The sequence below is a fragment of the Salmo trutta genome, chromosome 12 (assembly GCF_901001165.1).
Source record: "Salmo trutta chromosome 12, fSalTru1.1, whole genome shotgun sequence".
NCBI lineage: Eukaryota > Metazoa > Chordata > Actinopteri > Salmoniformes > Salmonidae > Salmo > Salmo trutta.
The window spans coordinates 5,504,544-5,529,031 of record NC_042968.1 but is presented as its reverse complement, the minus strand read 5'-3'; the positions used below and the strand labels follow the sequence as shown (position 1 = coordinate 5,529,031).

Here is a 24,488-nt window from a genome sequence, read left to right as displayed (position 1 = left end):
GCCAGGTCCGCAGGGAGGCTAGTTTTCCTCCATTTCCGCTCGGCTGCCCGGAGCCCTGTTCTGTGAGCTCGCAATGAGTCGTAAAGCCACAGAGCAGGAGGGGAGGACCGAGCCGTCCGGGAGGATAGGGGACATATAGAGTCAAAGGATGCAGAAAGGGAGGAGAGGAGGGTTGAGGAGGCAGAATCAGGAGATTGGTTGGAGAAGGATTGAGCAGAGGGAAGAGATGATAGGATGGAAGAGGAGAGAGTAGCAGGAGAGAGAGAGCGAAGGTTGCGACGGCGCAATACCATCTGAGTAGGGGCAGAGTGAGTAATGTTGGAGGAGAGCAAGAGGGAAAAGGATACAAGGTAGTGATCGGAGACTTGGATGGGAGTTGCAGTGAGATTAGTAGAAGAACATCATCTAGTGAAGATGAGGTCAAGCGTATTGCCTGCCTTATGAGTAGCTGGGGACAGTGAGAGGTTGATGAGTTGGGATTATGGTTCATTGTTTGGCTTGCTAGCTAAAGTTACGTATATGATCTTATTATTCGTATCTCAGAGCCATTTACTTGGCTAGCTATAGACTAATGTTAGCTAGCTAACATTGAACCTGGTTGGTTAGCTCCCTGCAGATTCATGCAGGGTAGTAACGTCATGAGTTGGGATTATGGATCATTGTTTACCTAGCTAGCTAGCTAGCTAGCTACATGTCTTAATAAAATACTCCACTTTGCAAGTAACCATTTCGGGTGCGTTCATAAATTAGCTTTACGAATGCTCAACACCCGTTGAATATGGCCATTGTCGGCAAAAAAGCATAATTAAATTGTTGCCAGCAACACAGTTACAGTCACCAATGCTCTAGATAACATGAAAACATGGGTGTTCTCTCATTATGTGTCTGGACGTAGCTAGCAAGCTAGCCAATGTTAGCTTGGGTGCTTGACTCCGTTGTGAGGTCAAAACGTTTGAATCAACCCTACTCATCGGCCAGAGCGAATTTACAATGTGCACTCTGAATGCGGTGTGCGCTCTGAATGCGAAACGCTCTGAATTTACAACTTACAATCTGACAGCGCAGTTACAGTCACCAACACTGGATAACTTAACAGCCTAACCTGCTCTGCTAGGGCGAGTAATGTTCAGTGAGCTGTACTCTCTCACTTAGATGTCTAGAAGTAGCTAGCAAGTTAGCTTGGGTGCTTGATTGCTGTTGTTAGTACAGAACACTCTGATCAACCCTTAAAGTGATGGGTGATTGTGTATTTGATCTTTTTGTACCTCAGGGAAAAATACTGTAGCCTAACCGACACATACACACATAAGACAATATTGTTCATAATTAGGGGGCATCAGCCAGTACTGCATTTGTTTATTGGTCAATTTCAACTGTACTTCATTTGTGTAGTCCATACAGAAAGGTCATGGACGTCAGTGCAATAGATAGAGAGAGCGAATAGAGAAAGAAGGGGGAGGAGAGAGAGAGAGAAGAAGAGACACACAGACACGCATACACACACTCACATACACAGTGGAGAGAATTTTCTCCGTATTATCATATTCTTCATGCACAATCTGTTTATTAAAACCACCCCTCCCTGAAGCATATGGTTAGTAAATGTCTATTCAGATCCAGCTTAGCCAGGCTCCCAGTGTATAATTAAACCACACGCATGCCCACATACAAATGCACTGTAGGTCTGCGTCCTAAATAGCACCCTATTCCCCATATAATACACTACTTTTGAGAATAGAGTGCCATTTAGGACGCAACCTGACCTAGGAGGAAATGTTATACACTCACTCTGGGAGAAGAGAGGTGATAAGAGAAGTGGTGTACAGTGAGCAGATCCATACATACAGAATTTGGCAGACCCACATGAGTACTTTATTATGTGGTATGTTGTGGTTTAGCTGGTAGAGCATGGCACTTGCAACATCAGGATTGTAAGTTCAAGTCCCGTTGTGGGTGCCACCTATATATGCACACACTGTAAGTCACATTGGATAAAAGGCATATAACATGATTTATTTATTCACTTAAATTTGTTTGAACTTTTAATTATTCAGGGAAACCAAATTGAGACCAGTGTCTCATTTACAATGGTGCCCTGAGGACAAAAAATTTAATCAATACAGCAACAACAAAAAGGTAAACAAAAACTACAAGACAGTTCTAAATACATTACAACAAGTTATAATAATCAAAAAACTCATTTAACAACAGAGTTGTAAACTGCCCTATCGGTACGTGGGAACCCAGATGTAATTTGTTTTGTAAGGTATTCCATAACTGTGGTGCATTAAAACCAAAGGGGATTTACCAAACTTTGTGGAGACAAGCAGGCCTCAAGAGTTAACCAACCCTGCGAACGGGTTTGGTATCTCATATTTTGATATTTCAACAGGGAAGTGAGGTATGTTGGAAGCTTGTGGAGCAGAGCTTTGTAAACAAGAAGGGAGTAATGAAGTGATCTACGGGACTTTAGCGAGGTCCAGCCGACCTTCCGATACAGGATGCAGTGATGAGTACTAAAACTGGCACCTGTAATAAAGTGAAGACACTATGGTAGACGACATCCAAAGGTTAAAGAGTAGAGGCTGATGCATTCTGGTAAATGGCGTCACCTTAGTCAAGAACTGGCAGGAAAGTTGACTATACAATCTGCATCCTGCTGTTCATGGAGAGGCAAGATCTATTTCTAAAAAATAAACCCACTTTAAATCTTAGCTTTTAAGTAGCTCATCAGTATGTTTTTTATATGTTAGATCTTTATCAATTTGAACGCCCAGATATTATCAGCTTGAACCTGCTCAATGAGAGAACCATCCATTGAGTGAATATGTAGCCCATCAGACATTTTTCTATGAATTAAAGAACATCTCGTTTTTAGTTTTACCAGCATTATGTACAAGTTTTAAATCAACAAGTTTTTTTTTGTAATGTAACAAAATCAGATTGCAGTTCTATCATAGCTTGATCAACAGTCGGTGCAATGATATACATAACTGTATCGTATGCATACACATGAATATTACAGGATTTAACCCATCAGAGTGTAAACCCTGTCTAAGCCGAGGGTGGGGGAGTTCTAATAAGCTATAGTTGTCACGTGTGCTCCCTCTCCTGCCTCTAGGCCACCAGGCTGCTCGTTAGGGCACACACCTGTCACCAGTGTCAGGCACATAATGACATTTAAAAAAAATGTTTTACCTTTATTTAACTAGGCAAGTCAGTTAAGAACAAATTCTTATTTTCAATGATGGCCTAGGAACAGTGGGTTACTGCCTTGTTCAGGGGCAGAATGACAGATTTCTACATTGTCAGCTCGGGGATTCGATCTTGCAACCTTTCACCTGCCGCCCATTCACCTGGACTCCATCACCTCCTTGATAACCTGCCCTATATATGTCACTCCCTTTGGTTTCTTCCCCAGTCATCATTGTTTCTGTTCATGTTCCATGTCGGTGTGCTGTTTGTGTTACGTGTTTGTTTCATTTATTTATTAAATGTATTCACTTCCTGAACTTGCTTCCCGACTCTCAGCGTACATTGATACAGAATGACGACTCACTAAAGGGAAGCACCAGGGAGTGTTTTTATTGTTCGTTTTTGTGTTGGGGGTGATGTCGGGTCCGGGTGTTGGAGCCGGAGCTACCTGGGAGGCCTCAGCTGGTTCGTCAGGTTTCTGCGCCTCAGCGGAGGCGACCAGTCCACTCCCGATCCCCGTGATCATCCCTGTATTTGGTGTCCTGCGTCTGGAGCCGAACGCGTTGGGGAGGGGGTACAGTCACGTATTCTCTCTCTCTGGTGCTCTAAGTCGTCATGCACTCGCACCTAAGCCGGATCAACAGGTCTCCGCGCCTTAGCAGAGGTGACCGGTCCGCTCCTGATCCCCGGGATCGTCATCTTGGTCGGCGTCCTGCGGCTGGAGCCACGCGTCGGGGAGGGGGTACTGTCACGTATGCTCCCTCTCTGGCGTCTAGGTCAACAGGCTGCTCGTTAGGGTGCACACCTGTCACCAGCGTTAGGTGCATAATGACATTCACCTGGACTCCATCACCTCCTTGATTACCTGCCCTATATATGACACTCCCTATGGTTTCTTCCCCATTCATTAATGTTTCTGTTCATGTTCCATGTTGGTGTGCTGTTTGTGTTACGTGTTTGATTCATTTATTAATTAAATGTATTCACTCCCTGAACTTGCTTCCCGACTCTCAGCGTACATTGTTACAATTGTTTTAAAAAGGTCATACCAAGGATAATTTTGCTATTTGAATTAGAATTTGAAGACTCGTTGAAGTATCCAAAAAATATATAAAAAATGTATTTGCAGAATTTCTTGGGGGGGCCTTACTGCTATTAGCTCATACAAACACACTGAATAACAGATTCACTTCATGGAACAACAGATAGTCCCCAAAAATATATCTGAGAGATTCAAGAAAGATCAGTTAACATGTTATATTATGTATTTAACCCCTTATTTTTGGCACTAGATAGTCTAAGCCCCCCCCACAGGCTTAGACTATCGAGTGGAATTGTTCTAAGGTCATACCAAGGATCATTTAGCGATTTGATTTTGATCAGGAAACATGTTTATATATCTTTTTTTTCATGTTTGAGCATGCTACCTCCACATGGGCAATGGGTACAGTACATTCTCAGAGAGTATAATATGACTCAACAGTCACTGTCCTCTGCTATTTATTTCAGAAATAGAGAATGGACATTGGGATATTTCCTCTGCCTATCATAGAGTATACCCTACTCCCTACTACATCTCAAACAATAAGAAACAAAGTTACCCTCTCAGGAAAAATAAAGTTATTCTAATATCAACTAAAGAGATATTCTGCACTAATTAACAGCATTCCATAGTACATTTTAGAGATAGTGATGTTCTCCTGTGTATTCCTGACCATTGTATAGGGAGAGGTATAGGGAGAAATCATGCTCTTCTCATTGTAACAGAGATTGTGATTCACTATGTCAGCTGCTGTTATGCACTAAACAGTATTTTACATTAATTTCTATAGACATGAATATTGTACAGTATGTTGTACTGTCATTGATTGTTACTCTGTGTCTACTATTTGTTTATGACTGCTGTGCTCATGATGTGCAAATCAATTTCCATTTGTTCACTAATTATTTCAGACTACACTTCAAAAGGCTGCAACATGCAGCAGAAAAAATGCTGCATAGCCATGTTATCAGACCCCTCCCCTGTAATATGTGACAATTAGCTTTTATCCAAAGCGACTTACAGCTTTACCAACTGAGCTACAGAAGACCAAGATGGACAGGAGCAGTAGCGATGGAGACGATCAACAGAAGTGGAATATAATGACTGCACACTAACCGATGCAGGAGCTCCCGTGAATCAGGTAGGAGCCATTGTCATGGAAACCGTTCCTGCACTCACAGTGGTACCAGCCCGGCAGGTTGACACAGCGGGAGTGATTGTGGCACTGGATCAGGCCCTCCGCACATTCGTCAATGTCTGGGGGAAACACACAGTATATCTGATGCCATCAACATTATTTTTCACAAAGAGCCTATGAATTCCTTAATCTATATGCAATTCTATAACATGTTCACTCAAGGCAATCCTAACTGTCTCCTGATTGTTACAATCAGTGTTGACCCGTCATTCAGGGCAGGTGGGGCAGAGCCTGTTTTGAGCCCCACCTTTTTAGCTACAAAAAATATCAGTTTCGCAAACCATGTAAAAAAATAAATAAAATGTATTTCTTGAGTAAGGCAGCTCCAAAATGCAGGTATTTCATTCTAGCTCAGTGCTTTCTGTGGTGGTGGGGCAGCCAGTGGAAAATATGGAGCGTTGAGGTTGGTAATGTTCTCTAGTTACGCCGTGATTGGCTCAGTGTTCTGTCACTCGCGGGGACACTACATCACCGCATAATCAAATCAAATTTTATTTGTCACATGCGCTGAATACAACAGGTGAACCTTACAACCTTACACTGACATGCTTACTTACAAGCCTTAAACCAACAATGCAGTTAAGAAAAGGCCTAAAAAAAGCAAGAGATAAGAATAACAAATAATTAAAGAGCAGCAGTAAATAACAATTGAGGTAATATCTACAGGGAGAGTTTGAAAATTCAAGCCCCTTGGGCGCTGCCATGGATTTACATTAGAAATGCCCATCCAAGAAGGCTCAAGGTCATTGGCCAAAGATAAAATGATGTTAAATCATGTTATATCTACCGTAGCTTTGATCTACCATAGCTTTGATTGGACTGTCAACATCATACTTTCAAAATCTTAGCTAGCAAGCAAGACAAACAGTTATCATCATGAATCAAGTCGACAATCTACTGGCAAATCCTTTTCAATCCTTGTCATATCAAGAGAAATGATAGATAAAACGTATTGATGCTGCTCGGTCATTGGACTTAAACATTACAAAACAAGTTGGTAATCTCAAATTCAACAATGAGTGGTTTGGAAGGAATCAGTAGCTAACTGCAAGCATTGCAAAGCAATCATTAGCCTGCTATTCAGTGGAGTGGGAGTTTGGTCCAAGTCTGTGTTTAACGGTCTCTTTTCCAAGCTTAAAATAATAAACATTCACATGCAACACCATGGGCCAGAAAAGGTGGAATACATTGGGCATGCGGTCAATCCAGCATGACTTCAAAACAACTGTAAACTGAGAAATCTCAGACTTTGGAAAAAAATGAGCTCTGACTGGGAAAATACGTGTGGAACGGTCATCTAACTCGGAATTCCAAGTCAGGAATTCAGTCCTCTTTCTAGTGCTCTGACCTGAAGATCACTGATGTCATGATCTCCTTCCTAGCATACGTCATCGCTGCAGGGAATATTCAGATGGATCCTGACAAGGTGAGAGAGGTGGTGGATTGGCCTCAACCCACATCCAGAGTGCAGTTGGGGTTTTCTTGGGGTTTGCTAACTTCTACCGTCGTTTCGTCCGGGGTTACAGCACCCTTTCCTCCCCCCTTTCTGCACTCACCTCTCCAAAGGTTCCGTTCATATGGTCTCCAGCAGCTGTTCGGGTGTTCTCAGAACTCAAGCAGCGATTCACTACAGCTCCCAACTTAATCCATCCATACCTGTCCCGTCAGTTTGTGGTGGAGGTCGACGCCTTGGACGTTGGAGTGGGGGCTGTCCTGTCCCAGCGTCCTGCCCAGGACCAAAAGCTGCATCCCTGCTGAGAGAAACTATTACGTGGGAAATCGAGAATTACTCGCAGTTAAGATGGAGCTGGAGGATTGGAGGCACTGGTTAGAAGGGGGGGAACATCCATTCTTGGTGTGGACGGACCATAGGAAACCCAAGCGCCTCAACTCCAGGCAGGCGAGATGGGCCCTGTCAGATGGCAACACCACCATCCTTAAGGTGGTGGATAGGTTTTCCAAAGCTGTCCATTTTATCCCCCTTCCTAAGTTGCCCTCAGCTAAGAAGACGGCCCAACTTATGGTGCAGCATGTCTTCCGGATCCATGGACTTCCGGTCAACATGGTCTCCGATCATGGCCTCAGTTCTCATCCCGGTTTTGGAAGGCGTTCTGCATCCTCACTGGGTTGTCGGCTAGCCTGTCCTCTGGTTTTCAACCCCAGTCTAACGACCAGTCGGAGCGAGCAAATCAGGACCTGGAGACGACTCTACGTTGCCTCGTCTCCACCAATCCTACCACCTGGATCCTGCAACTTGTGTGGGTGGAATATGCCCACAACACCCTTCCCTGTTCTGCTACTGGTCTCTCGCCTTTTGAGTGTTCCCTGCGATATCAGACCCCACTCTTCCCGGAGCAAGAGGTCAGCGTTCCTTCTGCCCAGATGTTCGTCCGTCACTGTCGCCATACCTGGAAGAGAGCCCGGGCCGCTTTTCTCAAGACCACCTCTAGGTATCAACGACAGGCGGACCGCCACCGGACCCTTTTTTCCCACTACCGTCTTGGGCAGAGGGTATGGCTTTCCACTCAGGATCTGCCCCTCCAGGTGGAGTCCTGCAAACTTTCCCCCCATTTAATCAGCCCTTTCCCCATCTCTAAGGTCCTTAGCCCCTTTGCTGTTCGCCTTCTGTTGCCCTGCATCCTCCGTATACGTACATCCCACTTTCCATGTATCTAGAATTAAACTCCTGTCTCACAGCCCTTTTTCTCCTGTTTCCAGGCCCATCCCTCTCTCCCGTCTCATCGACGGCCATTTGCGTACACAGTGAGGTGCCTCCTGTGTGTTCAACCTCAAGTCAGGGGATTCCAGTACCTCGCTGACTAGAGGAGAGGTGTTGGGTCCCCGCCAGGAATATCCTGGACCCAGCCCTCATCATAGAAAATTGTAAAAATAAAGAAACTCTTGAATGAGTAGGTGTCCAAACTTTTGACTGGTACTGTATGTTTTTTAAAAAGGCAGTAAATAAGGTTGAATGAACTGTTTCTCTGGCAGACAAGGCTCCACTGATAGCCAGGTGTAGCGGTGGTAAGGATTCACTCCATGATGCTGAAAAGAAAGCTCTGCTTTTGGGACAGCTTTATGTAGGACTTGTTGTGTAGTGGCTTTGCTGGCATGGATATATATTATTTTTTTCCCCCACTAAGATTTACATTCTAAAATCACGATTGGTTACAATAGATGTGTACTACTGGATTGTCAATGTCTGTATAGGAATGTTATCACCAAATAATTCTCTAAAATAAAAAATAGCATTTTAAAAATAATCTGAAAAAGTTTCTGTAGGAACTACACAGTGTTTATGCTAGCTACACCCAGCTCTGCTGTGAGGGTGTATGGGGCTTTTGTAGGAACCACACAGTGCTTATGCTAGCTAGACCCATCTCTGCTGTGAGTGTGTACGGGGCTGAGAATGACTGGCTGGCAACAAGCATATCTCCTGTCCCATTTGAGCTACAGTCATGACATTTTGTATATATATGCATCTCTTCACGTGTAATCTAATGTAGCAGGTGTAAAAGAAACCTGAAACTAGATGCTCCCCTACATGCTGGTCTTGATGAGAAGAAAAATAACTGTCAGGGGAGGTTCTCATATGCACTGTTTAACCAATCCAGTAAATGTGGAGGAGGAGTTAAGATGGAGTGTCGCCTTGTTAACATCCAAAAGCAGAAGTCACATCACAGGCTCTCTTTCCATTTCCCCTGAAAACCGGAACAGAGGCTACCTCATGAGCAACAAGTTTCCCATAAGAACCTATAAGCTCGGCCCATTACATGTTCCGCAAATTATACATTTTGTCCCCCACCAAACTGTGAACAATAATATGGAGCTAGTCATTAAATATTTTCTTTTTCATTAATCCAGGCAACATACATTTGAAAAGTTGTAACTAATTTGCCCAAAGGTGGGCAGTGGATCATTTGTGGAAGACAATTCTTTCCACAACACTACGATCATGTCATCTCAAGAGCTTCATTAAGGGTATGAATAGACCGGAAACATACACGTTGGCACTTTATCACACAATCTCTCTCTCTCCATTTTAATAGCCTCACAGGGAAAAATAATCTCTACATTACCGTGTTATGATGAGTGTTATGAGAAAAAAAATACTACATACTATACAGACAGCACCGTCATGGTACAATATGTGTGCCGGGTGTGTGTACATAGGAGTACGCATAGGGAAATCACTTTGCTACACAGCTTTGATTGATTCTGATCCAAACTTTGACTGAATATAAACAAATCAAACAGGAGGTAGATGTAGCCGTACAACACTGGGCATGATTATTTAAATGTTATGGTCGCAAAGGCTATTGCAAGACAGAACAAGTTATTAGAACAGAAAGGATATCATATTTCATGATTTTAAAGCAGTTGTCAAAGGGCAACTATGAGTATCTGGGATTCAAAATATACAATATTGTTACACTTGTAATGAATGTGTCCATTTTTATTTTTTCAACAGAACGTTACAATAGGTTTTATATGCATTTACTGTAAAAGTCTAATGCTTTCGATTTAAGTGATATGCTATATTTTTTAAAGAAGCATGGATAAGTTTTACAGCATAACATAAGTTATTCTTTTATTTTTTTCATTAAACTTTTATTTAATCAGGAGAGCCCATTGAGATAAGGGTCTCATTTTCAATGGTGCGCTATGGACAACAAATTCAACACAAACATAAAAAAAATATATTAAAACATAACAATAATAATACAGGTTAAAAAATGTTTTACTTCAATTGTTGACCACAATCCATTTTTAAATTGAATCAAAACAATGCAATTCTCATTTAAGAAATTCAACAGACTCCTAAACTGCACTAGCGACACCAGGGAATCAAGACGCAGGTTATTAAAAAAATGAGGGTCATTAAAACTGAAGGCAGATTTACCTAATTCGTTGAGACCCGAGGAACCTTGAGAGTTAATCAACCCTGTGAAAGGGTTTGGTAACTCATGTTTTTGTATTTCAACAAAGAACAAAGTTAGGTAAGTCGGAAGCTTGTTTAGGGAATAGTGAATTGATCTACGGGGCTTTAATGAGGACCAGCCAACCTTTTGATACAGGATGCAGTTATTCATATTAAAACTAATCACCTGTGATAAAGCAAAGGGCACTATGGTAGACGGCATCCAAAGGTTTAAGAGTAGTGGCTGGTGCATTCTAGTAAATAGTGTTACCATTGTACAGTCAACATTCCTGCGAGTTTTTGACCATCGGCTTCTTGCTGTTTAGAGTGAGGCAATATCTATAATAAGAAGTTGACGTTAACCATTTACACTGGTGGGAATAGATCTATATGGATAGGGCTACATTTAAATGTTTCTTACAGAAAATTATGAAAAACATAAGCATAACCATGGTAGCAAATGAAAGGGAAAAGTTTGGAGATAATGGAGATAATTCACCAAAAGGTGAATACACAACAGTTCACCTGACAAGACTGAATCTAACCATAAAACACTTGATTTTATGTGCGTTTTATATTTACTGTACTTCTCGCCACATTTGTTGATAAGGAAATCTGACAATACTCTGGATACATTCAGTAACATATGACTATTCCGGGAAAATGTAGGGTAGGTGTAGCATAAGACAGGAAAATTACAAAGGTTTGAGTGAGAGGACTAACTGGTGTCTCCAAGTTGCCACACACCTCTCCAAAATGTGCACAGTTCCTGAGCAATTTTAATGCACTTTTATGACTCAAAGAAGAGTCTTCAACTATAAGGGATGGATCGACATTTCCAGAATGGTTATTTGAGATTACACGGAGCTGGTAAAAATATGTTGAAAATGAATTCAGAAAAATTCTAAATAAATGATATTTAATTACCATAAAAATTCCATGAAAACTGAATAAATATGTAGGCTATAGCAGCCTATAGGTAAATAGTGGTTTCTTCCTTGTCTTCTCTCTCTCTGGCGGTGGTGTGAATGATGAATAACTGTAGTTGTGTGTTACAGAGGCCTGTCGGTCAGAGGCTTGACCACTTTGAGCAAGTCAAATCCAACGTAACAAGAACAGCCACAGAGAGAACTCTACCAGGGGTTGCTAAAATGATTGTCCTCAAAACAGTTATCGACTTGGGGCTCATGTAGGCCTATTGCGTATGCAAACAAACTGATCCAACACATGAACCTTATCATCACACCAACAAGATCTAGGATCTAAATTCACTGCATGTCTGCCTTGATGTTCATAAAACTCCACGGGATCCCTCTTGCGCAGTGGAACCCAGAACGATGTGACCACATGGTTACTGTGCTCTCCTTTCACCACCACGAATCGAAGGGCGTTCAAATCACTTAAAATAATCCTCATCATGATCTGTTGCCTAGTCATTACATGATCTGTTGCCTACTCATGACTTATTATTACAAATAGAAGATTATCACTTCTCACAATGGTGCTCGTTAGTGAAGTTAGATCAAAGCAGAATCAATATCTAGCATCATCACAATTATGAATTACTATTTTACATAACTGAAATGGATATAAAAGCATAAAGGCTAGCCTACTGTAACAACACTTTATCGGTGTGTGCAACTAAGCAGGATATATGCTTTGATTAAAACAAAATAGGCTGACAAGATAGGCTAATAGTTTAACAACATCTCCTTTAATTTGCCCATGAAACAGTAATTCAGGAAGATCTAAATGCATATTCACATGAAACTGATTGAGGTCAAATGATTGGTATGCAGTTTGGACATTTCACCGGTAACACATGAAGAATTCACGATTGACAGTGATGATGGCCTATTTTGAAATTAGGTATGTCAGACTTGGTGTTTGAGGGTGTTAAAAATATACATTTTTCTTCTGACAATATGTGTGGGCTTAGGAAGACGTTTCGATTGGAGGATGCATTTTATGCATATGCCTATTCTACAATGATATTCAATAGGCTACACCTGTCGGTATAAACTTAAATAAGGACATAATTTAAATGTGTTGCACTCCCTCACCTAAAAAAATAGCACTACCCCACTGCACATTGCAATTGATATTCCAACCCTGAGCCCCAGCCTGCTCTGCTCACGATGATTAAAATGTGTTTTATTCTGCCTAACCAATGCTGTGCTATGCAGGCCTACAATGGCAGTTCAGGAAGAGAGTCAAATATTTGTTGTTGATTAAGGACTAGTCTAAAAAAATTCAATATCTTGCATGCGGACTAGCCTATAGCCTATGTTCTGTTCAGTTTGAGAGGGTGAGCAGGTAGATGAGAAGGAGAGAAGGAGGACCGAAGGTCAACTTTGATAGCTTGCTACTACTATACTAAACAAAAATATAAACGCAACATGTAAAGTCTTGATCCCATGTTTCATGAACTGAAATAAAAGATCCCAGAAATGTCCAATACACACAACAAGCTTTATTTATCTCAAATTTTGTGCACACATTTGTTTACATCCCTGTTCGTGAGCATTTTTCCTTTGCCAAGATAAACCATCCACCTGACAGTTGTGGCATATCAAGAAGCTGATTAAACAGCATGCTCATTACACAGGTGCACATTGTGCTGGGGACAATAAAAGGCCACTCTAAAATGTGCAGTTTTGTCATAGTGCAACTTTCAGCACCATCAGCTGTCTATTTCTGATTGATTGTGCCGCGACTGGTGCTTCAAGTTTCAGCACCACAATGTAAGTTACTCAAATCTGTCTCATTGTTAGGTCTGTCTCTGTTAGGTCCACCAGAGCTGAAGCCAGAGAATGTCATGTTCATTTCTCTACCATAAGCTGCCTCCAACGTTTTTAGAGAATTTACATCCAACCAGTCTCACAACCACAAACCACATGTAACCATGCCAGCCCAGGACCTCCATATCCGATTACTTCAACTGCGGGATTGTCTGAGACCAGCCACCCGGACAACTGATGAAGCATTTCTCTCTGTAATAAAGCCCTTTCGTGGGGAAAAACTCATTCTGATTGGCTGGGCCTGGCTCCCAAGTGGGTGGGCCTATGCCTTCCCAGGCCCATCCATGGTTGCTTCCCTGCCCAGTATTGTAAAATCCATTGATTAGAGCCTAATTTATTTATTTGATTTGACTGATTTCCTTATATGAGTAAAATCTTTGAAATTGTTGCATGTTGCATTTCTATTTTTTATCAGTATATAATTTATTTTAATAAAAACAATATTTTTCTTGTCCATGAAGCATTTATCAGTTATGGACCTAACAGTGAGACAGATTTGAGTAACTTGTGGTGCTGAAACTTGAAGCAGCAGTCAAATTGGCACAATCAATTGGAAATGGACAGCTGATGGTGCTGAAAGTAGGCACATTTTAAGTAGGTATAATTCATTTCAACATCTTCATTTTAATTAGACTTTACTAACAACAAGAGGGATTGGTTGTGAAGACAAATAAATTGTGTCATTTCTTTGACATTCAGTGGCTGAGCTACAACTTTCTATAGCCGAGTAGGGGAAAAAATGACTTTCACTACCAATTGATTAAGCTATTCACTTTCTGTAAAATAAATGTTTAAACCCAGACAGATTTTAGGGAAACACTTAAAACCTTCTCTCATTGGGTTAAGGAAGAAGAGTAGACAGCAGTTAAAGCTTACATTTTTCTGTGTCGGTAGGTATACTGTCTAACTTTTGGAAGTACCATGCACAGATTCCTAATGACGTCTCAGATTTAATTATTTGCAAACAGGGACAGTTTCGTTGCAAACAATACACAGATTTTGCATTGGATAGATATAAGATGAACACGTAGGCCTCTCTCTCTGTCCATTACTCTGTAATTTTGATGATTTCTGTTGTATTTAAACAGATTCTGCCTATATGTAAAATGACGTAGAATCACATGAAATGTTTATATAAGGCTTTTTTCTCTGACCTGCAAATACGATGATAGATTAATTCAATGCTTTTATTATAAAATAGATCTTTCCACCCCTACTTTTGTCCACAGTGGTCTGTGATCCCACAACCTTCTTGCACACAGCCCTGTGTGCAATCAAAATTCCTGTAAGCATACCATGAAATGCTCACAGGCAGTGGCGGATTTCGGTATAGGCGACATGGGCAGATGCCCAGGGTAGCATCTTGCCGGGGGCGGCACAGGGCACCCGCACAAAATCGAGCGCCTTGCACTTCACGTCAATGATATTAACCTTGTCGGTGTGGGCGCCCTGATTCTAGTTTGTGAGCTAGGCAGGCTGCTGCCTGGGAAGATTTCCCTCTCAGAAGTACGAGATGGGGAGGGGGGCAGGGGTAGGTTGACCTCAGGTCTCCCACTAGAAGCCCGAGGTGGGGGGGAGGGGGAATCTATCAAATAGCGTACCTCTAACTTTGTACAGTACTAATGCAATTAGTTGTGCAATTTAGTTGTGTTTCTTGTTTGAAGCGCAATCATGTAATAATCAGGTTATTTTCTTTATAGGTGTGTTTGTGTATTTGTGTGAAATAGGATTTGTGCAGTTTAGTTTGATTTGTGTGTTTTTTGTTGGCAATAGGGTGATAGTGTAATAATTGTTATTTTTTATTTGTATTTATATACTACAATTGGTTTCTATTTGTTTTTCTAACATATTTTTGAAATTTGAGTCTTATTTAAAAAAATATTTATATTGTTTTAAATGTTATGATTATTTATTTGTGTTGTTCCAAATGTCTGAATAAAAATTCCAGTTAGTGCAGAACTGTGCTTTTTTGGGCGGGGGGGGGGGGGGGGGGGCGCTGAAGGGGGGGTTCGCCCAGGGAGCCACAAAGGCTAGAACCGCCGCTGCTTACAGAATGAAATACAGTTCCTAAAATGGCATATCTAAGAATCTGGTTTGTCCAAGAAGTGACGCTAAAACGCTAAGGATGTTCTCTGCTATCCACTTTATATTTTAATTATTCTCTTGGGTATAGTGGAGGGTCATTGATTTTTTTTCTCAAGCATTCAGGGAGGGTTTAGGTAAAATACATTTTGTTGAAGGGAGGGCCATCCATTTTCATTTCAGAGGTCCAATTTTCTCCATGTATCCCTAATTATAAATAACTTTCACTAAGGTACTTTTTTTTAGCTCTCCTAGCTGTGCCATTGAGTAACTAGAGGAAGCACACTTACAGTTGTTTCATTTGGAACACAACCCTGCTCCTGCCATTACACAATTACTACTGTTTACTCAATCCAAAAATGGTCCATTAAAAATCGCAATCTAGACCATGTTGGTGTAACGCAGGTCGTATAAAGGGGACCAAGGCGCAGCGTGTAGAGTGCTCATACTTTACTTCAATGAAAACACTTAAACAAAAAACAACAAAATGACAGCCAAAAGTTCCGTCAGGTATACCATCAAAACGGAAAACAACTACCCACACCAACACAGGAAAAACAGGCTGCCTAAGTATGGCTTCCAATCAGAGACAACGATAGACAGCTGCCTCTGATTGGAAACCATACCTGGCCAAAACATAGAAAACAAAAAAATGGAATGCCCACCCACCTATCACACCCTGACCTAACTAAACAGAGAAAACACTGCTCTCCTAGGTCAGAGCGTGACAGTTGGCATGATTTGAAAGCCTGTTCTATTGCTTACATGACTAGCTAATCTTACAGTGTTTGGCTTTGACAAGGCAATTCAGAGAAACAGACCGTAATTTTGGTGCGCATAGAAAGTAGTGATGAGCGCAAGTTTTTTAACAATAAACATAGGTTCATTCTGTTCAAAACAACCCAGGGTATGACAACATGTAATCTTGTAAATGTACATCAAACATAGTGATCTTAAACGTTGACAATGTATATGCGTTTTATGATTCGAGGATGTGAAGTGCACGTGGATTGCTTGTATGACATCAAAGTGGTATTTTTTATAATCCTGAACATCTTTCAAAAATACATTTGATCATCTTAATTTACAGTGACAATGATCAGACAACAAAAAATATGCAAAAGTTACCCAATTAGCGGAAGGGATGGGGCCAACTTCTTGTCGCGATTGGTGCTCAAGCTCAGAACAACTGTCAGTCAAAAACCATACAGTGCAAAGCCAGAACTCTAACGTATGTCTGGTATGTTACTGTACAGCCACTACGTTCCAATTTAGGTGCTTAATAGTGCCCAAATCGGCCATTTTTAACCTGTATACTGGTATGAGTGGAAGGGGTTGAATCTTAGCTTTTTAACAAGCTCACCAGTAAGTTTTTTTAAACGTTAAATCCTTGTCAATTCAAATGCTCAGATATTTATAGGCGGGAACCCAATCAATGAGAGCACCCTTCAAATAATAAATATGTAGTTATCTAAAACATTTTTGCAAGAATTATAGAACATATATTTAGTTTTCACCACATTAAATACATGTTTTAAACCAACCAGGGCTTTTTGTAAGGCAACCAAGTCAGATTGCAGCTCTAACAATGGCTGGTCTACAGTTGGGGCAATGGCATAGATAACAGTATTGTCAGCATACAGACTAATTACAAGTTAACAGATATATAAATAATATTGGTCTAACATAGTAAAGAGAAAAGGTCCCAATAACAACCCCTGTGTTACACCTTTCATAATATCCAGGTAACTAGACTAAACACCATCTGAAATCAGTGTCCTGACTGACAGATAATTCTCAAACCACTTACAAGAAGCCTGATCCAGGCCTATTTCAGTCAACCTTTGAATGATAATGTGATGGTCAACAGTGTTGAAGGCCTTGGAAAGGTCTATAAATAAGACAGCACAATAATTTTTATTATCTAAGCAATTTAACACATCTGAAACAAGCCTACCAGCTGAAATGGTGTATTGTCCAGGCCTAAAACCTAATTAAGAATAGAGTTTGAGGTAAAAAAAAGTTATTGGCTGAAAGTTGGTCAGGGATTATACAACTTTGGAATGGCAAGATCATTTGGAAATTGTATGGTAGTTATCTACAGCGCCTTCAGAAACTATTCAGACCTCTTGACTTTTTCCACATTTTGTTGTGTTACAAGTTAAGATTAAAATGTATTTAATTGTATTTTTTTCCTCAACGATCTACACCAAATACTCTGTCAAAGTGGAAGAAAAAAATTAAAATAAAAGTTCAGATTAATGACAAATAAAACACTACATAGTATCTTGATTAGATAAGTATTCAAACCCCTGAGTCAATACGTGTTAGAATCACCTTTGGCAGCAGTTACAGCTGTGAGTCTTTTTAGGTAAGTCTCTAAGAGCTTTGCACACCTGGATTGTACAATATTTTCCCACTATTCTTTTAAAAACTTATCAAGCTTTGTTAAGTTGGTTGTTGATCATTGCTAGACAGCCGTTTTCAAGTCTTGCCATAGATTTTCAAGACAGTTTAAGTTAAAACTGTAACTAGGCCACTCAGGAACATTCAATGTTGTCTTGGTAAGTAACTCCAGTGTATATTTGGCCTTGTGTTTTAGGTTATTGTCTTGCTGAAAGGTGAATTTGTCACCCAGTGTCTGTTGGAAAGCAGACTGAACCAGGTTTTCCTCTAGGATCTTGCCTGTGCTTAGCTCCCAAAATGAATCCCTAGTCCTTGCCGATCATTAGCATATCCATAACATGATTGGGGCGGCAGGTGGTTAGAGTGTTGGACTAGTAACCAAATGGTTGCAAGATCGAATCCCTGAGCTGACAAGGTGAAAATCTGTCGTTCTGCCCCTGAACAAGGCAGTTAACCCACTGTCATTGAAAATAAGAATTTGTTCTTAACTGACTTGCCTAGTTAAAATTAAATAAAGATAAAATAAATGATGCAGCCACAACCATGCTTTAAAATATGAAGAGTGGTGCTCAGAGATGTGTTAGATTTTGCTTCACAGATCTTCATTGTAAAGGGTTAAACACTGTTTCCCATGCTTGTTCAATGAACCATAAACAAATCACGAACATGTGGAAAACCTGTGGAACGGTCATTAAGACACTAACAGCTTACAGACGGTAGGCAATTAAGGTCACAGTTATGAAAACTTAGGACAATAATGAGGCCTTTCTACTGACTCTGAAAAACACCAAAAGAAAGATGCCCAGGGTCCTTGTTCATCTGTGTGAACGTGCCTTAGGCATGCGCAAGGAGGCATGAGGACTGCAGATGTGGCCAGGGCAATAAATTGCAATGTCCATACTGTGAGATGCCTAAGACAGCGCTACAGGGAGACAGGACGGAGAGCTGATCATCCTCACAGTGGCAGACCACATGTAACAACACCTGCACAGGATCGGTACATCCGAACATCACACCTGTGGGACAGGTACAGGATGGCAACAACAACTGCTCGAGTTACACCAGGAATGCACAATCCCTCCATCAGTGCTCAGACTGTCCTCAATAGGCTGAAAGAGGCTGGACTGAGGGCTTGTAGGCCTGTTGTAAGGCAGGTCCTCACCAGACATCACCGGCAACAACGTCGCCTATGGGCACAACCCCACCGTCGCTGGACCAGACAGGACTGGCAAAAAGTGCTCTTCACTGATGAGTCACGGTTTTGTCTCATCAGGGGTGATGGTCAGATTTGCGTTTATCGTCGAAGGAATGAGCGTTACACCGAGGCCTGTACTCTGGAGCGGGATCGTTTTGGAGGTGGAGGGTCCATCATGGTCTGGGGCGGTTTGTCCCAGCATCATCGGACAGAGCTTGTTGTCATTGCAGGCAATCTCATCGCTGAGCGTTACACGGACGACATCCTCCTCCCTCATGTGGTACCCTTCCTGCAGGTTCATCCTGACATGACCCTCCAGCATGACAATGCCACCAGTCATACTGCTCGTTCTGTTCGTGATTTCCTGTAAGACAGGAATGTCAGTGTTCTGCCATGGCCAGCGAAGAGCCCGGATCTCAATCCTGTTGAGCACATCTGGGACCTGTTGGATGGGAGGGTGAGGGCTAGGGCCATTCCCTCCCAGAAATGTCCGGGTACTTGCAGGGTGCCTTGGTGGAAGAGTGGGGTAACATCTCACAGCAATAACTGGCAAATCTGGTGCAGTCCATGAGGAGATGCACTGCAGCACTTAATGCAGCTGGTGGCCACATTTATTTTTTGCTGAATTTAGTTGGTTTTCAGTTCAACATCTGTTTAGAATCTGGGAATGTCAGTCCTGGACTCATAGCTACGTGTTCCACGTTTTCATTGAGTCTGAAATAGGATACTTGTTATTTGGCCATTGGCCCAATTTTACTGCAAGGAATTCTAATTGGTCAACCACAGGCAAGGGCTGGGTGTTATAAATTACACCCTGTCACTTTGTTCTGTGGAGAGAATCACTGAGGACAGGGAAGAAATTACCATCTATTTCCAAGCATGATTTGGCCTCTTTGAATAAACCTATTTTCCTCCCCCTGATTTGCCTTGGGGTCTGTGTTATTGAAGAGTATCATCAACTGCTAACACAATCATCGATCAAGCAAGAAGATTCACCTCTTATGTTCAAACACACATGGATGAAGAAGATGTAGATGCCAATGACACTGCCATGGTGGAAGGTCTTGGACCTGGAGAAAGAGCCATCCCGTTGGATTTTGAAGAACCACAACAGTGGCCAGGTCAACCCTTCTTGCCTGGGTTAAGAGCAGCAGACTGGTATAAGCTTCAGCAGGAAGACCCACATCTCTCAGTGGTAATATGCTGTTTTGAAGACGATGAGAAGCCTAGTGAGAAACAAAGGATGGAAGAGCCAACGGAAGTCAGGTTAATGCTCAGAGAATGGGATAAGTTTGTTCTCAGAGAAGGCTTGATAATTTCAAGACCAGCATGGAGAACATTTCTTCCAAATGGTAAAACCCATAAATCACAATGCGCTCTAGAAGGTATCCATGAGGAAAGGGGACACTTCTGTACTGAGAACTCAGGATCTTACAAGGGTCTGCTTCTTCTGGCCTAGAATGGATTTTGAAGAGGACAAGAAGTGTATGTCTGAGGTCCATGATGCGCAAGGGTAGAGTGCAAAAAGCTGCAAGCCTAGTGAATATCAAAACATCTATGCCCCTAGAACTAGTCTGTATAGATTTTCTCTCACTTGAACCTGACAATTCAGACACCAGAAACATCTTAGTAAAGTTAGATAATTTTACATAAAACTATCCCTACTATAGACCAAACCCACCAGACAGTAGCCAGAGAGTTTGGGACAATTTGATTTTAAATTATGGATTTCCTCAGACGATTCACTGTGACCAAGGTGCCAATTTTGAGTCTGAGTTGACAGCAGAATTATGCTCCATTGCTGGCGTCAAATCACAAAACAACCCTTTATCACCCTTGTGGTAATACTGTTGAGCGCTTTGTAGTAAACCGTGGGGTGTTGGGTTGAGCGTGCAAAGATTGACACAGAGAGAGGGAGGCTTTAGTCCGCAAAAACAACTTTACTAAGACAGAAAATAAACAAAGAAAATCACTGAGGTTTGGCTCGGTCCTTCTTTTCTCCTTTCGCTTGGTGTCGGTCTCTCCCCCTTCTCTCTCGCGGTGTGCCACCGTGCTCCTTTTATTTGGCCTCCACGGCTGGTTGGCAATTTCCTTTAATTACCTCCACTTAGAGCTGTCGGTGTCGGGGAGCCCAGCTCCGGTATTCCCAGCAGAGGGAGTCAACGTCGCCTCACGTACCTCCCCTCTATTACTATCCCCCGGGGTAGACCTCCTGGGATACCACAGCTTCAAAATGACTTTATTGGACATGTTAGGCACACTGAGTGACAAGAGAAAAGGAGAGTGGAGGCATTATGTGAAACCCCTATTGCATGCATATAATTGCACTCGCAATGACACAACAGGTGAGACTCCATTCTTTCTCATGTTTGGGCGACAAGCTTGGTTACCCATTGACCTTTGTTTTGGACTGAATCCAGCTGGCAACAATGCAACCACACACCAGAACTACACTAAACAGCTAAGAAGACAATTGAAGTACGCTTACGAGTTGGCTGTGAAATCTACAAAGAGTCAGAGGGCCAGCAAATGCAGTTAGGACTCAAAAGTGATAGCATCGACAATCACTGAAGGTGACAGAGTGCTCATCAGGAAGAAGTGCACTTGAGGGAAACAAGTTATCTGATCGCTGGGAGTCTGATGTGCACATTGGGGTGCGGAAGTTCAAAGCTGACATATGGAATTTTTTCAAGATGGTCAGACATCTTATCATAATTTTTTTTTTAACTAATCTAATCTGTTGGTAGTTGGATTTATTGCACCTATTACTTAGATAGCTGTTGAGTTTATATGATACAGTGCATTCAGAATGTATTCAGACCTCCTGACTTTTTCCACATTTTGTTACGTTATAGCCTTAATCTAAAATTGATTAAATATATTTTTTCTCTAATCAATCTACGCACAATACCACATAATGACAAAGCAAAAACAGGTTTAGCAATATTAGCAAATTTGTTACAAATAAAAAACAGAAATACCTTATTTACATATGTATTCAGACGCTTTGCAATGGGATTCAAAATTGAGCTCAGGTGAATCCTGTTTCCATTGATCATCCTTGAGATGTTTCTATAACTTCATTCGAGTCCACCTGTGGTAAATTCAATTGATTGGAAAGGCACACAGCTGTCTATATAAGGTCCTACAGTTGACAGTGCACCTTTATTTAACCATGTAGGCCAGTTGAGAACAAGTTCTCATTTACAACTGCGACCTGGCCAAGATAAAGCAAAGCAGTGCGACACAAACAACAACACAGAGTTACACACGGAATAAACAAACATACAATCAATAACACAATAGGAAATAATCTATATACAGGGTGTGTAAATTAGGTAAGATTAGGGAGGTAAGGCAATAAATAGGCCGTAGTGGCGAAGTAATTACAATTTAGCAATTAAACACTGGAGTGATAGATGTGCAGAAGATGAACGTGCAAGTAGAGATACTGGGGTGCAAAGGAGAAAAAAAATGAAATAAATAATATGGGGATGAGGTAGTTGGATGGGTTATTTAGAGATGTGTTATTTACAGGTGCAGTGATCTGTGAGCTGCTCTGACAGCTGATGCTTAAAGTTAGTGAGGGAGATATGAGTCTCCAGCTTCAGTGATTTGTGCAGTGCGTTCCAGTCATTGGCAGCAGAAAACTGGAAGGAAAGGCAGCCAAAGGAAGTGTTGGCTTTGGGGATGACCAGTGAAATATACCTGCTGGAGCGCGTGCTACGGGTGGGTACTGCTATGGTGACCAGTGAGCTGAGATAAGGCGGGGCTTTACCTAGCGAAGACTTATAGTTGACCTGGAGCCAGTGGGTTTGGTGACAAATATGAAGCAAGGGCCAGCCAACGAGAGCATGCAGGTCGCAGTGGTGGGTAGTATATGGGGCTTTGGTGACAAAACGGATGGCACTGTGATAGACTACATCCAGTTTGCTGAGTAGTGTTGAAGGCTACTTTATAAATGACATCGCCGAAGTCAAGGATCGGTAGGATGGTCAGTCTTGCGAGGGTATGTTTGGCAGCATGAGTGAAGGATGCTTTATTGCGAAATAGGAAGCCAATTCTGGATTTCATTTTGGATTGGAGATGCTTAATGTGAGTCTAGAAGGAGAGTTTACAGTCTAACCAGACGGAAGTAGTCTGTTGTAGCCCCCTCGGATGGTTACGATGGCAACACATTTCCATGACAGACTGACCAAGTAAATCCAGGTAAAAGCTATGCTCCCTTATTGATATCACCTGTTAAATCCTCTCCAATCAGTGTAGATGAATGGGAGGAGACAGGTTAAAGAAGCATTTTTAAGGCTTTAGACAATTGAGACATTTTTATGTGTGTCATTCAGAGGGTGAACGGGCAAGACAAAATATTTAAGTGCCTTTGAAAGGGGTATGGTAGTAGGTGCCAGGTGCACAAGTTTGAGAGTATGTCAAGAACAGCACCGCTACAGTTTTTTTTTATGCTCAACCGTCTCCCATGTGTATCAAGAATGTTCCATTCAAAGGACAACCAGTCAACTGCCGAAAGCATTGGAGTCAACATGGGCCAGCATCCCTGTGGAATGCTTTCGACACCTTGTAGAGTCCAAATTGAAGCTGTTCTGATGGCAAAATGGGGTGCAACTCAGTATTAGAAAGGTGTTTTGTACACTCAGTGTATGAAATGCATTGTCATACAGAGTTTAAAGATAACATATAAACCATACAAAAACCATGTCTCTGTTGCTAACAAACAGTCATGGGTGGTAACTACAATTCACTAGAAAAGGCAAGGAGCTCTGGGAAATATGAAAATAAGGTAGACTCAATTCTCAAGTTGAATTGCATGTTCACTCAACCTAAAATTCAAGGTTGAATAAGCATACAATTCAAGTTGAGAATGTACAGTTGAAGTCGGAAGTTTACATACACTTAGGTTGGAGTCATTAAAACTTGTTTTTCAACCACTCCACAAATTTCTTGTTGACAAACTATAGTTTTGGCAAGTCGGTTAGGACATCTACTTTGTGCATGACACAAGTAATTTTTCCAACAATTGTTTACAGACAGATTATTTACCTTATAATTCACTGTATCACAATTCCAGTGGGTCTGAAGTTTACATACACTAAGTTGACTGTGCCCTTAAACAGAAAATGATATCATGGCTTTAGAAGCTTCTGATAGGCTAATTGACATAATTTGAGTCAATTGGAGGTGTACCTGTAGATGTATTTCAAGGCCTACCTTCAAACTCAGTGCTTCTTTGCTTGACATGATGGGAAAATCAAAAGAAATCAGCCAAGACCTCAGAAAAAAATTGTGGACCTCCACAAGTCTGGTTAATCATTGGGAGCAATTTCCAAACGCCTGAAGGTATCATGTTCATCTGTACAAACAATAGTACGCAAGTATAAACATCTTGGGACCACACAGCCATCATACCGCTCAAGAAAGAGACGCGTTCTGTCTCCTAGAGATGAACGTACTTTGGTGCAAAAAGTGCAAATCAATCTCAGAACAACAGCAAAGGACCTTGTGAAGATGCTGGTGGAAACAGGTACAAAAGTATCTACATCCACAGTAAAACGAGTCCTATATCGACATAACTTGAAAGGCTGCTCAGCAAGGAAGAAGCCACTGCTCTAAAACCGCCATAAAAAAGCCAGACT

The 24,488-nt window shown here is 41.5% G+C and overlaps 1 protein-coding gene across 1 annotated transcript in view; it reads right to left on the bottom strand.

The window, feature by feature from the left end:
- Positions 1-24,488, bottom strand: part of LOC115204088 (protein kinase C-binding protein NELL1) — a 448,552-nt gene that overhangs the window by 38,089 nt on the left and 385,975 nt on the right. Inside the window, exon 16 of the mRNA XM_029769393.1 lies at positions 5,354-5,494. Coding sequence (XP_029625253.1) covers positions 5,354-5,494 — 141 coding nt within the window. The remainder of the gene's footprint in view (positions 1-5,353; positions 5,495-24,488) is intronic.